Genomic DNA, 17,140 nt, shown 5'->3' with positions numbered 1-17,140 from the left:
TAAATTCTGAAGAATTCAAGAATTGAAATTCCGAATCGGAAGTTCCACTCATATGTATCTCAACACCAGCATTTCGTGTTTGCTAGTGATGATAACATAAGAACTTTACTTATATTTCGCTAAACAAAAGTTTCTGTACGTCAATATATATTCCATCAAACCTTCAGTTCACCCAATTCAATTTCAACAGATTTCCACTCGAATGGTAATGATGCGCTTGTTGTGAGAACTATGATTTGTAGATCAAAATGTTTGGATATATTTTTTATAACCAAAATACCTCACCCATCAATTTGTGTCAATCAATATCGTTTCGGTAAAATAGATCCATTCAAACAAAACCATCAGTGATTCTAATCAAAATTTATATTTAAAAAAAAAAAAATAATTCTGTACTGCTCGTATTTAACGTCGAATTGCCTTTTTTAATACCCTCTTTGTACATCCGATTCAAATTAATCACAGCAATAAATTTTCAATGCTCCTCATAGACTCTACAGATATGAATTTCGCATCATTCAAAGCTGATGATATGAGTGTGTATTCTTTGTGTTACGGGATAAACATAAAAAACAACTTTGGGAAATATAAATCACTGATTTTCGAAAACCCATTTCATTCGTGTGAAAATCAATTTCAATTGCATTAGGATACAATATTCGAATGTTCTTATATATGCACATACCGACTATGTTTTATGTATTCCTAGTATCCTAGTTCATTTATGGGAGGCATAGAAAATCGTATATAGATATATATGTGTGATGTTGATGAATATTGTCTCAGTAGACTTACGTGGAAAAGATGTATAGACCCCACAAATAGATTTTCCACTTGATTGAAAGGATGATAAACGTCCTCGTTTTCGAATTGTTTTTTTTTTCCTAAAAAGGGTTTTTTGAAGAAGTGCCTGATTTATAGATTCAATGGGTTTAACAATGTAGATTGTACGTGTATCTCGTTTTTATTTTGAGTTGGCAAGTGAACTGTAAACAAATATAGTTCTCATCAATTAAGGTTTCGTTCCCCGACAACCAATTCACACATCATTATAAACACTTATATGTATCAATCAGTTAAATAATGTTCATTCGCAGTTTGATTGCTCATTGAAGCCTGTAATAAATTGATTTCATCATCTCAAATATTACATGCAGTACAAGCACGTTCAAACAGTTGTATGTAGATACAAATGAATTTGTAGTTGAATCGGAAAGTTAACATGAATAACATGAGTTTGAATTTAGGTCGGTATGAATCGACGTTATGCTCAGCCACCCGCGTCGAACTGTAGTAGCTTGTTACGAAATATTCTCAAGTGTCACTTAGCGAGACATCTGTATTTTGCATTGAAATAAATGGGAGTTTAAAATTTGATTAAAAATATCTTGAGGTAATTGAAAGATGAGATTTTATAAAAGAAAAAAAATTGAATCGACTTTCCTGAAAATAACCAAAAGAGGAACCCCCAAAACCAAACCCTTTTTCTTTAAGCCTGACCCAAACTCGAACGTTTACTTTCTTTGAAAAATTTAATATCTGTGAGGTTTTCTTTTGAGTTTTGCTTACAATTTTCGGGAATTAATTTCCAAATAGTAGGTCCTGGCCCTTCATATCCTTGGATTTCTTATAAGGATTTGTGTTGATTCCGTTGCCTGGTGAGTCTCTACAGTACCCATGTCAGGTCAAATCTTGACTATATACGCCTCAGTGGTGTGGAGCCCGTATCGGCTTCACTTAGCGTTGACATTGAAGAATACAGAAGAATTTTGATGAAAGACGTAAAGAACAAACTAAACTTTATTGATATAAGATAATGCAAGCAAAGGGTATAACAACACTAACACATCTGCATGTGGTTATTACAACAAACATTAGTCCAGTGATATTACAACAGTAATTTTAGCTAATATTTAAAAGATTGATTGACTATTGAACTGTTATAGAGGAATGAATATCAGTGCCGGACTGGCCCTTCGGGCGTTGTATGAAGAAAATTTGCAAAAGGCCCTTCGTTGCCATTTATTCATAGAAAATCAAAAAGACTCTTCGAGAACTGCCCGAATGCCAATAGAGCCAGTCCGGGCCTGATGAACATTGAGATTATAGACACGGCTCTAGCTATAATGCAGTAGTAGATACTTGACGATTCAAATGAAGTGACAGATTTGATTATTTTGTTACACTAAGCATTACGAATACGTTCGACATTTCAAACTATTTATTTTAACTAGTGAGGACCATAACCTGTCCTACTCGAGGGGTTGGGCTGTTTTCCTCCTTTCCAATATAAAAATTTTTGAAACCCATTTTACCCACCAAGAATTAAAAATAAACATTGTAATAACGAATATACGTTTCCAATACTCTAAATTTAAATATGTTTGTCAACATTATTAATTCATTCGCAATCTCAAGTTCTTCAAATTGCACATACTTTTAAGGAAGCTTTGACGCGAAATTTCCATTTAATTGAAATCGGCTATATATTTGTTTGTGCAATAAACTGCACAAAACAACATTCTAGTCACTTTATTGACAATGAAGAATTTGATGGGGAATTCCAGTCAACAGAGTTGAAATGACAACATATTTTCGTTAATTAAATACGATGTAGTATCGTTCGCCTTATTTTCTTTCTGTCTATGAAAACATTAACATGTGGTACAACAAGTGGCTACATAACTCTGTTGTCAACAGCGAGGCTCTACAATGTCTAGTCCATATAAAATAACGATTTTTGGAGTATAATATAATGCTCTTGTACATATTTACTATTAGTTTAGATATGAATTTTCGTTTCTAGGGTGAAAGTAACTGGTGAAATTGATGGGACTCTTTCTATTTTCCGTCTACGTCTACATCGGTAAATAGGATATGAAAACCACACAACCGGGTAAAAGTCCAGGTAAAAATGACAATTTTTTTTTATTGAAAAAAATATATTTACTTGGCAAGAAAGGATAATGTTGTTTACACGAAAATAAAACAAACGCATACACTTAAGGCGAACCATTTTATAGCAATACATTTTTGCTATTGTAAATTGAAATTCGTTCTGCAAGGATTCGCTGAGTTTGAAAATAAGCAAGCCGTCAGAACAGTCGGAGTGTTTGCTGCGACTGAGCCCCGTACGACCCGTAAACCTATTACGTACGTGACCCTAGTGCATCCGTAGCCCTAATTCGTCCGTGATCCTAATTTTTCCGAAGCCCTAATACCTCCGCAACCCTAACACAGCTATAACCCGTATGTGCCTGTTACCATAATGCTTCCCACCTAGCCAGGCCTCTCACTCTAAATTTGGACTCCTTATTAAGGAATTAAGGAGGTTTTAGCACAAAAATAAGAAGAAATAAGGAAATTGTTTATTGGATTTATTCTAAAATACAGCAATTAACATCGGAAGTCCGCCTCAACTTTAAAATAAAATGCATTATTGTTTATTTTGACGTATCGTTTTTGTAAAGTTGTATCGTAAAATTCACTTTTATCACGATGAAAATTTGAATATTTTGGGCGCGTTTAAGGCTTGAATTAGATTCCGTACAGAAAATCTATTTTTTCGTCGCTCGGTTAATGCGCTTAGTTAAAGAAGCAAAATTTTGACAAGAACAGCGGTCACATAAACACAAATTATTTCATTGATTTTATTTAATTAAACACAATGTCACCACTCAAAAATAATTATTTTGCATCAATACGAAAATCAAACACCTTTTTACATCAAAAATGTCAAGTTTCACTGACAAGTTAATTCTTCATGAACAAAATAGGCCGTGAAGAATATAACCTCACAGTTAACTTTGACAGATTTAACTGAGCGAAAAAAGTTAACGCCAGTGAAACAAATACAATTTCTGTACGTCCTCTTAGCAAAGATTAGATTTACCAATTATCACTGTAAGTGCGCTTCAAAATTCAAAATAAACCGCATATCACTGTTTATTTTGACGTACCTATCGTTTTTGTAGGGTGGCAGTTTTCAATCAGTTTTCGATGCGACAAAATTTTTGAAATTTAAGACGTACTTACGGCGGGAATTCTTACTTGACCCCACCCTCAAGTTTAAAAACTTGCTGAATTAGATTTTGATCTCGTTAACTGCAAAAGCTGTTCTTTCCCGTTCGAATTTCGAAATAATAAATTGGTGAAAGTATAAACGTATAAATTTGAAAGAAGTAAGTGTAAATAAGGCTAAAACCTTGAATTGTTTGTACTAAGGACGCATGTCTGAGACAATGTTAAGGGTGATTTATATGTTAAATCAAATAGTTCTACTCGAGACCTCGAGCCGAGAGGCGGAGTGGAACCACAAAAATATAATGTTAAACCAATCATGAGCTTAATTTTACATAAATTTTACGTATAAGGAAAATAAGGATTTTTTAATAAAATAAGGAGGAATAAGGAGGTTTTTATAAAAATGAGGAAATAAGGAGGTGTGAGAGGTCTGCACCTAGCCCAAGTGCGGCACGTGCAATTTTAATGAAAGTATTCATATTCATCTTAAAAATCGCACATAGCGCAATTACGAAAGTCCGTACGAAGTACCTCTCAAATAAAACAAAAATCACTGATCAACACTAAGTTAAGCTCTAGGTTCAGTTCAATAAGAATTTCCATGTAATCATAGTACATCACGTCCCGAGGTTCTAAATTTTTATTTTGACAAGTGGGGACGTTATGGACCGACTCGAAGAGGTTGTATTCCCACCTGTCAAAATAAAAGTATTTGGAGCCTCGTACGTACAGGTACGTGGTTCAGGTTAATTCAGGCTCAGTCTGATCTGATTGAACATTGAAATCAGTCATTCTCACATCAGGTTCAGGTCAAACTGTCATGTTCCGCGCATCACTCGTGCGTACGACAAGATTTCGGCAAATTACGATAAAATTACTTTATCACACTTGTGAGAAAAAGACATACATTTCAATGACAAAGTAATCCATGAAAAGATGACATTTCAATTCTGCAACTTTGCTGCGAAAAGTGGACTTTTTCATCCATGATTAGGGTGACGTATTAAGGGTCGCATTAAGTTGATAATTTAATTCTTCAAAATGCCCTATTTTTTGGCCTTGCAACAACAATAACTAAAAATAACTTGAATTTGTCCCTGGCAATGTTTCTATTCCTGAATCCGTTGTGGAAATACCTCTTCAATCACAAGTAAAGTTCTGAAATAGTTTGGTTCAAATATACGATTTTTTCATATTACAAATTCTGGAAAATTAGACCTCGACAAAGCTGGATGACTCACAAAAGCTCCACCAGAAAACTTTTTGATCTATGTGAAAAAGTCATAACGTAAGGCCTTGTCTTGGTGATCTTAAGAATAGGGTGCAGTATTTTATTTTGCGAGTCCTGGGATATGTTTGATCCAGAATTGACTCATAATTGCTATAAAACTAATTAAAAAAAATTTGAAGCTACAACTTCTGAGGTAGATTTGGAAAATTCTCAAGGAAACTGCTTTCACGAAAAGAAGTTTGATTTTTTTTTAAACTAGCGTAAACAACTTTCATTTGTTTTGAATCTTGTTAGGATCTATTAAAGAACAAATAGAAGGTGTTTAGACTAGTTTTTTATAACATTTTTCAAACCTTCAGGTACGGCTATTCAAGAATTTTCAAACTTTGATTTTACGTAACAGTGAGTGTAGACAAACAGAATCTTTTGTGGGGGTACCACTCTCGATTACACCACTATCGTTGTATGCAATACAGTGCGAAATTAAGTGTTTTTGTTACACGATGTGGTTCAACTTCCACAATTTACAAATGAATATTATGCCACCGAGTGATAAATGCTACGCTGGATGTGTACCTAAAAAAGGATGTCGAATGTGGAATGAATAATCGTTGAAAATGTGATTTGTTTATCTTTTCCCACTGTAACTACTCTATTGAAAATTTTCTTCGCCATAATATCACCATTAGATACAAAAATGTATTATAGGTAAGACGATTTAAACACATCTGAAAGGAAAATCTGTCTAAGAACTTTAACCTTACCTTTGAAACAGGTATTACATTTGTGGAAAATGTAAATACCACTAAACACGTTTTGATCAAGACAGTACGGACGGATTTATTAACCGCTAGCATGTAAACAACGTTCACTAAGCTGTTTATTAATTTTTCTTTTTCCATAAAGAAGAAAATAAATTTTATTCGGTTGTAATAGTAACCAGATGAAATTGCTCATATCTACCACAACCAGTGATGATTCTGCCACTGGTTTATATTTACTTAACCTACTTCAAATTCAAATTTAATTTTTTTTATTAGTAATTGCGATAGATGATATTAATAAACCGTACAACTGCAAATACATCGTAATATTAAGTGCTATTTTGCAGGTTGAACATGTCAAAGGCATACATCACGTTCTCTAATTTGAATTTTACAGCACTTTTGCTGGAATATGCTTTAACGATTTTTCGAGGGCTGTTATTACAATTGAGGTACTCTGAAACTAATGCAAGTGTTTATCTACGGCCATTAAAGTTAAGTGAGGTATGCTGTCGTACAATAAGATACAGTTCTCTTATCACTAGTACTTGATCCACTTATAAGAATGTCGCTTTTAAGACGTATTTGCTTTTTAAATAATCGTGCAGAAAATACCGAACAGAAGCAATGTAAATATCGTAAAAAAAATTATTTTCTGAAACCACAGAACATCTTTGTTCACACTTTTATGAGTATAGAAATTCATAATTTCCGTTCTACTTTTCGTTCGTTTTTTTTAAATAAAATTTTCAATTTGTACCTTTTAATGATGCTTTTTTACGTTGCTCCTTACCCTCTTAAAAGAACAACCAATTCAACAATTCAAGGAAATGGTATTGGTCTTAGTACTACAAGTCATGTGTCTTTTCACAGATCATAAACATACTATTAGCCAGCGTCTACAAAAAGCTTCTGTATGACTAGTTGTTTAATGGCTATTCGCAATCGATAGCGAATAGCCATAGTATGCATTCAGCATGCCACAAAAACTTTTACGATTGGTTCATTCTAAAAAATGCACAATTGACAGTTTTAGATTTTTAAGAGTTTTGAAGGTCATCGATGTTCTAAGACGTATTCAAATTTTGCGCCAAAATATCATAAACTGGAAACACTTAATTGATAGAGAAAATCGACGACTTTCAAAACTCTTAAAAATCTAAAATTGTATTTCCTCAAGATGAACACACGTAAGAATTCTGTTACAACAAAACAGATGAATAAATAATGTGCAATGGGACATTAAACTTTTGACATTTTTTGTATTTTTTTTATAAAGATTTATTTAAGAAATTCACATATACCAAGAAAAGGTGGTCAGGCTAAGCCCTCATCCCAACCTGTAAAAACTTGTATTTAGATTAAGAATGTTATTGTAAACAAAAAATTGTTATACACTATTGCCGAATTTTCAAGTTTTTTTACTTTTAATTTATATTTCAATTACGACTAGGACCCAAATTCAACCAAAAAGCAAACCTTTTTCGTGAGAGAATTAAGAAAAAATGACATGAGAAGAAAAGAGAGGCATATAGAGACGTATAGTCTTTTTTATGTTTGACTGATCTTTGAAAATCAGAAAACAATTAATTAAAAATATAAATGTTTATAATTTTACGATAGTGTAGAATAATTTTTTGCTTAGAATAATGTTGTTGAACTTGAGTCATACCTAAAACTTTTTGAATCTGTTCGGAATATATGGATATTTCTTAAGAATTTTTTTTTCAGAATTTTTGAAAAACTTTCGCGAGTGCGAATAGTCAATCATCATACACTTACTATTTTCCCGCACGTACAAATAGTCACTTCGGAGTTAAAACTCGTGAATAAATATGAATCCACAAGCTTGTAGAGAAAAAGAATCAGAAGAGAATGGAATAATAAATGTTTCATTCTTCAATTTTACGTGATACGGCAAAGTAAATGGCGCCTCGCTCATATAAAATATGCATTTACATTGCCGAGTGGACGAGTGGAAATTCAGCCCTACCCTGCGGGTCGGACCATAAAAATTTGGAACCTCTGTAATGTACTATTAAAAGTGACTCACACATACCATAATGGAAATGTCGTTTATAATAAATATTATGCACGTATGACAAAGCGGTCGAGGCTTGCCGAGACGGCTTGTCATACGTGCATATTCTTTTTTATCGCATAAGCGAAAACGAGACAACCAGATATGCGAATGACACTTTGACAATTTACAGAAGTATAATGTTTGTTTATATATCCTAGGTGAATAATTTTTTCGGGGAATCACACCGCGTATGCGATAAATGACTTTATTGCATTGCGGTGAATATATCGACATTAAACACTGTTTTTCGGTGTATTATACCAAACATTATTTCTCTCAATTATTCCATTGATATGACGTCATTATTATTTATCTAGGTAAATATATCCTACATTAATATGTTGATAAGTTGGTCGCAGGGCCGTAGCCAGACTTCAAAATCTGAGTGCGCTAGGGGGGGGGGGGGGGGGCGCAAGGTCCAAAAAAATTATTTTGTATGGGAAAAATTAAAAAAAATTGAAAAAATGACTTCGCTAGGAGTGGCGCCGCCCCCCTGCGCCCCATCCAGATACGGCCCTGGTTGGTCGTTTCCTCAATACAATAATAATTATTATGTGGTAGGAGGGGTAATGAGATCGTTACACTTCTGTACATAACACGAACGAGCGTTTGCGTTGCACTCGTATTTTGTGTAATATTAATATACAAGAGTGTATAGCGTTGAAAATATTCTCCTGTAACATAATATACTATTACTTTACACACACTATGTAATACATTTTTATCTACCTAGGTGAAATAATAGCAGTGAAAAAGTGCTAATATTTCGCCGTCGGTAGATAGCATATTCACCTCTGTCCAAATGTTTATTTAGACACTTGGGGTTATAACATTCGCCTTCAGCTCATGCAATAACTCCCCAAGTGTCTAAGTAAACATGTGGACAGAGGTGAATAATCTACTATTTTTAGACAGGCATCAGCAGTCGCCAGTAATTTTCTTGACACCGTCGACTCATCATGCCTTGTTTACCGAACTAATTTATCGCAAAGATAATATGGAATTAATAACGGCAATATTCATTGAATCTATTTATAATAAATTCATTTAAATTTGCGGTGACACCCTTCAGATTGGAACTTTTCATATCTGTTCTGAAATGTTTTTAGTTTGATAAAAACATAATAATAGAAAACTGAAAAGTTGAAAGAACATATATAAATTTTTATGACATGTACACAATACAATGCTTAATCGCGTAAAACATATCCAATCCATGTAGGGTATGTGGTATGTGGAAGTACATTTTATAATAATTCGCTCGTCACAAGCGAATTTCTGAGGCTGTCAGTTTAATTACATATAAAGTTAATACACAGCAATACGTCCATTACAGAATATAATTCTATTAATGACTTTAATTTAATTAGAATTTTTTTAATGAATGGCAAAACTTGGCTTATGTATGAAGTTCATCAGGTGTTAAAATATCCAACTGCGGTAAAGTAAGTTTTGTAGTGCAGATCTAGGATTCTGGCACAAAGTTAGGCCGAAATAAAGCTGAGCACTGGTATGGTTTAGCTTAACCTGATCTGAAAATACCGGAACTTACTTTGACATGAGTCTGATGTGATATCAATTTTGACCTGACACGAAATGACTTGAAACGTGGATTGAATATAGTAATCTGACAGGTTTTAATGAAACCAGATTTAGGTCGAATCAAGCTATTTTTCTAAAAATACCGGTTCGGACCTGATTTTTGACCAAGGATTACTTAATCCGAGAAATAGTCCAACAGTAGTCATACAGGGAGAAGTAAGTGAAACTCGAAATATTTTTTGTTTTTGGAGTTGAGGTTTGTAAATGATTCTAATGAAAATCTAGATTTCTTATTTTAGTATTTCATTCCTGCTGCGATGGCGTGAAAATAAAAATCTAGATTTTCATTTGTTTAACAAATTGCGTGTGGAACCATTTGCAAACCACAACACCTCCAACAGAAAATATGCGGAGTTTCACTTATCTCTCCCTGTAGCACCGGAAAAAAGCAAGTATTCGAAACAAAATTCTTTATTTTACAAGAGAACACAAGCCAAAGTTGGTGCTCGTCTTTTTACTGCCGTAGTTATTAATGGGCTTTTCACCTTCTTTTTTTAATTTTTATTTCGAATGTTGTATTGCTTCGGTTGTGTTCCGAACATTGAGATAATTTTTATTCATGAAGATTGCAATTTTTCCATCCAAACTTTTTTTTCTAGCCCTACTAATGGTAAACAACAATTTTGTTTCGTTGTTTTAAAACAGCACGTAACCTGAATATACTGTCTGACTGCGTCCCTGGTTTTAGAATTGTTCATCCTCTGTACACTTTTTTTACATTTTATACGCCGACCGACGGTTGATATTTTCGATAGGAATGTACATTTTGTTGGACCCACTTAAAATTTATGCCCCACCACAAACAATCTTGGGTGCGCACTTGTGTATCAATATTGTTTGAATGAAAATGTCATTCATGAATTTATAAAATTTTACCCGCCTCGTACATACAATGGATAAATCTTTGTCAGACAAATAAATTTTTATCTAATCCCAAACAATGAAAAAGCAATTTATTGGTCCGGGAATATCAATATAACATCAGTAGTGTGATATCATCAAACAAAAAACATAAAAAAGACCCGTACGACACCTATTGTCAATGCAATAGTTAGTTGTCCTTAAAAATCGTTATATCTTGAAACTACAATGCTGCACATCAGCTAGAGAAAAACGAAAGTCTCAAAAGCTTGAAATACATAGTCTCACGGACTCAAATCTATTTTCTATTTGAGATTTTCATTTTGTATATTTTGCTGATTTGACTTCTCGGAACAACCACAACAGTTCCTCCCTGCGACGTGTTACACATCTAGCAGTAAACCTGTAAGACCCCTACAGCTCGTACGGGTCTAAGAAATGAATAAAATGAAAAGCGAAATTTTAAATGCTCTAGCACGGTTGGTGACAATTTTTTCATTTCACCGAGAATGGAAAATGTTTTTAATCTAAAATACAACTTAAATATTTGCAAAACTTTTTTTTTCTTGTGAAAGGAAAAACTTTGTTTATTATTAAAGTGTAGAAATAAAATTAATTTCTTTTTATTTTTTGGTTGATATTTTTCTTACCGTAGTGGGTCTTTTATATGAATGTATCGATCCAATGAAATGGCACACAGATTTAAAATTGAAGCTGTTGAGCACATCACATCGAACGCGACCCAAGTATCACAAAATTGAGCACCAAATACCCAATAGCCTGTAATAAAATCGTCATACATTATAATAGAAAGTTATATTTCGTGCAAACTCATATTACAATTTATTATTCAGAAATTCGTAAAGGGATTTATGAATTTTCCTTTCTGAAAATTTTTTTTTCTTTCTTTTTTGCTCTGCTTTAAAGTAATGTTCTGTGTACTTTTGTAGACTTAACGAATAGCAGCGGGTAGGCAAATATGGTTTCGATGGATCTTTATTTGGGGAATATGAGTGACTGAAAAAGGAATTGAGAGATATATGTGATTTTCTTTTTCTTTTCGCATTCTCTAAGCCCAGATGTAAATACGCATAAATGTGTGACAAAATAGAAAAACCTTTTCCTTTGTTTGCAAACATGATAAACATTTTTTTTCGGATTTGTGATGGATAAAGAGATTTGTGGAAACATTTCTGTAACTCGTATGTAAGAATAATATTCTTTGAAGGCCCCATCAAATAATAGAAAAACAAATAGATCTATGAGTGACATAAAGTGAAGTACTGCGAAAGAAATGTATTGGTTTGATAAGGAATAACAAGATTGTAATACGGACAGAAATGTTGATTCATAATCACATTATTTATCCTTTCTTGATGTCTTCAATATGACCGCACCACCAATTACATTAATTTGCAGCATTATGTCGAATTTTGATGATTATTCAATTAAAATCGGATTGTGCGAAGCATTTTTTTTTACTTGCTTCTGGTCGGTAATTTTTTGAGCAAATTTTACGCATTTACCGACTAGCACGTGAATCATAGTACGTCTGAGGTTCCAAATTTTTATTTTGACGAAAAGTAATACAACCCTTCCCTTCGGGTCGGGCCATACCATCCTCACTCATTAAAATACAAATTTTAAGCCTATTTGAAGTAATTTGACGTACTAATCTTGACAACACTGATCGGTAATAGTAGAAAGAGTTGGCTGTTGCGGAAGTAATTCATTACTTGAGGGATCACATTTGTGAAAAGATTTGACCTAACAAGTTGGTTTTAAGCAACAAGCTTGACACATAAAATATGACAGGTAGCGATCGTTTGGGGTACAGAGCTTCGTGACTAGAGTGTGATTGAAGGGAAGCGCAATGATGGATTTCGTAAAAAATGGACATTTCGTATTACGTATTTCGTAGTTGGCAAAATATGGAAATATAAATTGATTTTTCTTGAGCACCTCGTACGAAAATCCGAAAGTACAGTGTGTCATGAAATGTCAATTTTTGTACGAAATCCAACACTGTGGTGAAGCAGCTTCTCGTGGGATTATGGCACACCTATTATATCTCGCCGCTCTCGCATTTTGTTTTGCCTATGAGTTGTAGTCAAAATGTGACAATGGTTAAAGAGTTCTTAAACAATGAACAGCTGGCGTTAATTTTTTATTTTTAATTGGTCTACTGTTTTTATAATTTAAATTCTAGTGATTAATCCAATGATGCACTGGGGTGGAATTACGGCTGCAGTTTTCTATATAGAAAAGACTCTTTTTCATCCTGAAGTTCCAAAAACATCACATTCACTCACCAAACTTAGTACCAAAAGAGCAACGGTTTCAGTAAAAAAAGGTTCTTTTTCTATATAAAAAAGAATCTTTTCTACGTAAAAAAGAGTCTTTTCTTTATACAACTGCAACCGTAATTCCACCCCTGGAGATGCAATAATATAAAAGCGAAACTGCCACACAAAACAGAGTCTTTTTTGTGTCGGTGAAATTATAAATTCAATTTTAAAACTAAAATTAAATCAACATCCTGGCAATTGAAATTGTAAATCAATTTGAACGAATCAAATTGTACTCACCTAATAGATCATTCACACCCGCAAATGTCATTACTAAAGATGCTACAAATAAATCAGCAATTGCTAAGGACGCTAGGAATAAATTACCAATTCTTCGTAAACTTCGTTCTGTGTAAATTGCTAGGCATACTAAAATATTGCCCGCGACCGACAGAAAAATTAGCACCGATAAGAAAATACCTGCAAAAAAAATGGAAAATCAGGAGTAAAATCTAAAATGTTCATCATAAAATCAGTGAAAGATGTGAAAGATGTGGATGTTTAGCAAATTATTCACTTTTTATCGTTATACGGAAAATGAAGAAAGATAAAGCGTTGCAGCTTGTTTATGTATATTATGATGGTAAATTTGTTTTATACAACGGCAACGACAACATTTCAATATGGGTAGATTTTAATGGGACTGTAATTAGGCATAAATCAAATAAACATTGCGATGGCTGAGTAAATACATTTATATGCATACACAGAAGAAAAAAAAATATTTCGTAGTCGCAACTTTTATAAAAAAAAAGATTTCCAGTTCCGTTGAACACATTTCACAGATTCCATTTCCAGTTCAAATCCGCACAAATGTATTTATTTCGGGCTTCCGTAGAATTTTATAAATGGAAAAACCGTTCTTGAAATTACATTCTTCAGTAAATATTTAACAACGAGATTGAGAAAAAGAATACAATTTTTCAGTACATCGTCAACCGTTGCTATCTCATAGAAAATATCCTTAAACAATTTATAGTTTCACTGAGTTATATTTGAACGTTCGCTGAACAACTTGTAGTTTAAAAAGATTTGAATTATGAAACAAAAAAGCTTTAATTTTTTTTTAGCTTAAAGGAAAAACTCAAAATAATCCACTAGATTATATTACATAATAGTTTGAGCCTATTCACAATCTTGAAGTTCTACCATAAACTCACCAACTAATAATATTGACAATAATGTAACGGCATCTGGATCCTCCTCAATTTCACCAGTTCGAAGCCATGATTCATTTAAGCTTGTTGTTGCCTATAAATAACAAGAAATCCGTCGTTATTAAACAAATACATAAATCAACAAAAAGCTAAAATAAACCGTGTCGCACGGTTTTAATTCTCAGTCAATAGTTGATATTGAATTCAATTTTTCAAATCACACTTTTAAATGATTATGAGAAGGATCATGTTAAAGAGTAATTCCGAGTTATGACATAAAATATAATCTTTCGCAGTACTGAAGTCTGACAATCTACACATCTAGTGATCTAAAAAAAATTAGTACATTACTATGCAAGGGAAGTAAAGTGATATCTCGTATCCAGATGAGAAAAAGTATCCGAGGGCGGCAGCAGACGATATCTCTTTCGATGTATGACTCAACAAAACGTTTTATTACGTCGTACATGTTGATCAGATCGAGTTTTCAAAGGTTTGTTTATATTAATCCGATTGAAAAACTAATTACGTTACAGAAGTCCTGAGATCACGCACTACACACTGGCATTTTGTTTGATTGAAATCCGTTTAGTCGAAATTTAATTATTTTCATCGTAAACAAAATACAAGAGAAAGGGTTCACATAACAACTACACACACACTACGCCATGAGTCGTACACGTTATGTACTTTTCGAATTGAATCACATTAGCCGCGAGAATCCAACTAGCAATTTAGCAATTCGTGAATATTCGAAGATTCAGTGGTCGAATGGTTAGCACTGCTTGCTTTCACTCAAAGTTTCCGAGTTCGGTTCTCGATGGGGTCAGGATTTTTTTCCGAGTTTCTTTCATATATGCGAATGCAACACAACAATTGAACAGTTTAGTTTCTTTCATTTAAATGCAGAGTAACACAAAACTCCCTAGGGACGGGTCGCGGTCGACGATAGATTAATGTATCATATAAAGTTTATATACAGAACCGTTTAATGTATGACATACTCACTCCGGAACGATAATATGTATTACACACTTGTCACGAAGAAGTCGAGGCTTGCCGAGACTGATAGTGACAAGTGTGTACTCTATTTTATCACATAAGCGAAAACGAGACAACAACATAGACCTGAAGTGTAATTTTTGAATTAAACTTCTAGTTAAGTAATTTTGACATCCGAACACCGCGCGTATGTGATAATAGTTATTTATCTACCAAGGTAGGTATGAAGGTATTTTTTCGCACTAGATGTCGATTGTCGATCCGAGGCGAAGCCGAGGTCGACAAGACGTCGTGTGCGAAAAAATACCGGCATACCTACCGTGGCAGATACAACGTTTTTCGCAATTTCGGGCCATAATCACCTTTCCAATGCAAAATATTAACAAAATTTCTACCAAACATTCACATGCAAACATGAATTCATTTGAACGATCAAGCAACCTGTTCTATATACACATTGCAATGTGATGTATAGAGACGCGCTAAATAAAATCAAGTAGTCAATGCTTAGTATGTACGCTTCAACAATACGTTCTGTATAATTGTGTGACTCTGTAGCCGAATGGCTATGGTCGTTGCTTGGTGTTTGGAAGAATTTTGGTGTTGGATGTTCAAATCCTGGTCTGTGCAAAGTTTTTATTTATAAAATTTAGTCTTTCTTAAAGGTACTGAGCTATGTAGCGTGCGAAAAAAATGTGAAAAAGCCCAAGTGCGAAAAAATAATCAAAAACGCACTGTGAAATAAATACCTTCAAAACGACATTAAATGGATGCATGGAAAGGTGATGATTATGGACCGGAATTGCGAAAAAAACATTTATCACCGAGTTGCATTCAATGTTTTTCTAAAAAAAAGCCAACGAAGTTGAACTTTTCGTTACTAAGTTGAGAAAATAATCATTTCCCACTAAACACACGTTATAGAGTTATTAATACCGAGTTGCGTACCATAATTAGTGGTGAGTAATTGAAAAGTCCAGCATTCGTGAGAATTTTATTGATCTGAGTTGAGACTGAGGTCAATAATCACACGAAAATATGATTTTTGTTTTAATTTTTCATCCCATGTAATACAGTCAGAGGCAGTGAAATTTCAGCATTAATTTGCTTCAGCTGATCCACGCACACATTCAAGACAGTTTATACTTGTTTATGTGGTTGAAACTGCTACATGCACGCACATATGATAGTGTAAAACCGTATAATAGTTATTTTCCTTTAGTTATTTTCTAACGTATGCTAAAAGGTTCGCCTCCAGTTCGTCTTTTTGGCATAAGTTTGGAAGTAGCGAAGTCGTCAGGAAGTCGTTAGCCTTTGTCGGTCTAGTTCTGAAATATTGCTCATTTTCGACACACTATAGACATAACTGTGTTCCTGAATTTTATGCTAAATGACCGTTAAAGCCAATTCTCTCTTGTGTGTCGATGTTTTCGTGAAAAAAACTAACTGAAAATCAGTGTTGAATTCTGATTGATGTTCTGTTATATAGTAAAATGTTAAAACTAATTATGATGTGTCAATTTGATATTCGAACAACTTCCTGCTGTCCATTTACATAAAATCAGCTTTTGATAAAATTGATGAGGTGCGATGCAGGATAATATGACTACCAGAGTGTCCACGTGCATGTATTTAATGCTGGCTTAGCAGGCTTGCCGCTTGCTCAGCTTGATATGTTCTAATAGGTAACGATTATAGAATCGATCAATCACATAGAAAAGGGATAAACATTTGTTTATTTGTGCTGACCGTTCTGACCATCCTTGCTTCGACCAGTTTAAACTGATGTCACTGCACCGTTATTTAATTAAATAATTGTGAAGGGCGCACTCACCAGCTACATTGAAATGGGACCGATTAAAGATAATAATAATGTCAGCAATTTCGTTCATACACAGATTTCCACAATATTAACCACTAATTCTTGGCTTTTCGAACGACCTACGCTGAGAACATAAGCCAATTCAAATATTTTAGACACCAATCAAACTGGTTGGTAAATATTTACTACTCGAAACGTGTATGTACACAATGCCACACATAAATTATTCTACAAGCTTTTGATACAT

At 33.7% G+C, this 17,140-nt stretch overlaps 1 protein-coding gene across 1 annotated transcript in view; it reads right to left on the bottom strand.

Moving 5' to 3' along the window:
- LOC119068044 (dopamine receptor 1) overlaps positions 1-17,140 on the bottom strand; it is a 131,975-nt gene that overhangs the window by 22,801 nt on the left and 92,034 nt on the right. Inside the window, exons 2-4 of the mRNA XM_037171410.1 lie at positions 14,073-14,163; positions 13,153-13,332; positions 11,215-11,344 (exon numbers count right to left, since the gene is read on the bottom strand). Coding sequence (XP_037027305.1) covers positions 11,215-11,344; positions 13,153-13,332; positions 14,073-14,163 — 401 coding nt within the window. The remainder of the gene's footprint in view (positions 1-11,214; positions 11,345-13,152; positions 13,333-14,072; positions 14,164-17,140) is intronic.

The sequence above is a fragment of the Bradysia coprophila genome, assembly GCF_014529535.1.
Source record: "Bradysia coprophila strain Holo2 chromosome X unlocalized genomic scaffold, BU_Bcop_v1 contig_173, whole genome shotgun sequence".
NCBI classification, from domain to species: Eukaryota; Metazoa; Arthropoda; class Insecta; order Diptera; family Sciaridae; genus Bradysia; species Bradysia coprophila.
The sequence above is the reverse complement of the archived record's forward strand: the minus strand, read 5'-3'. Positions and strand labels throughout refer to the sequence as shown.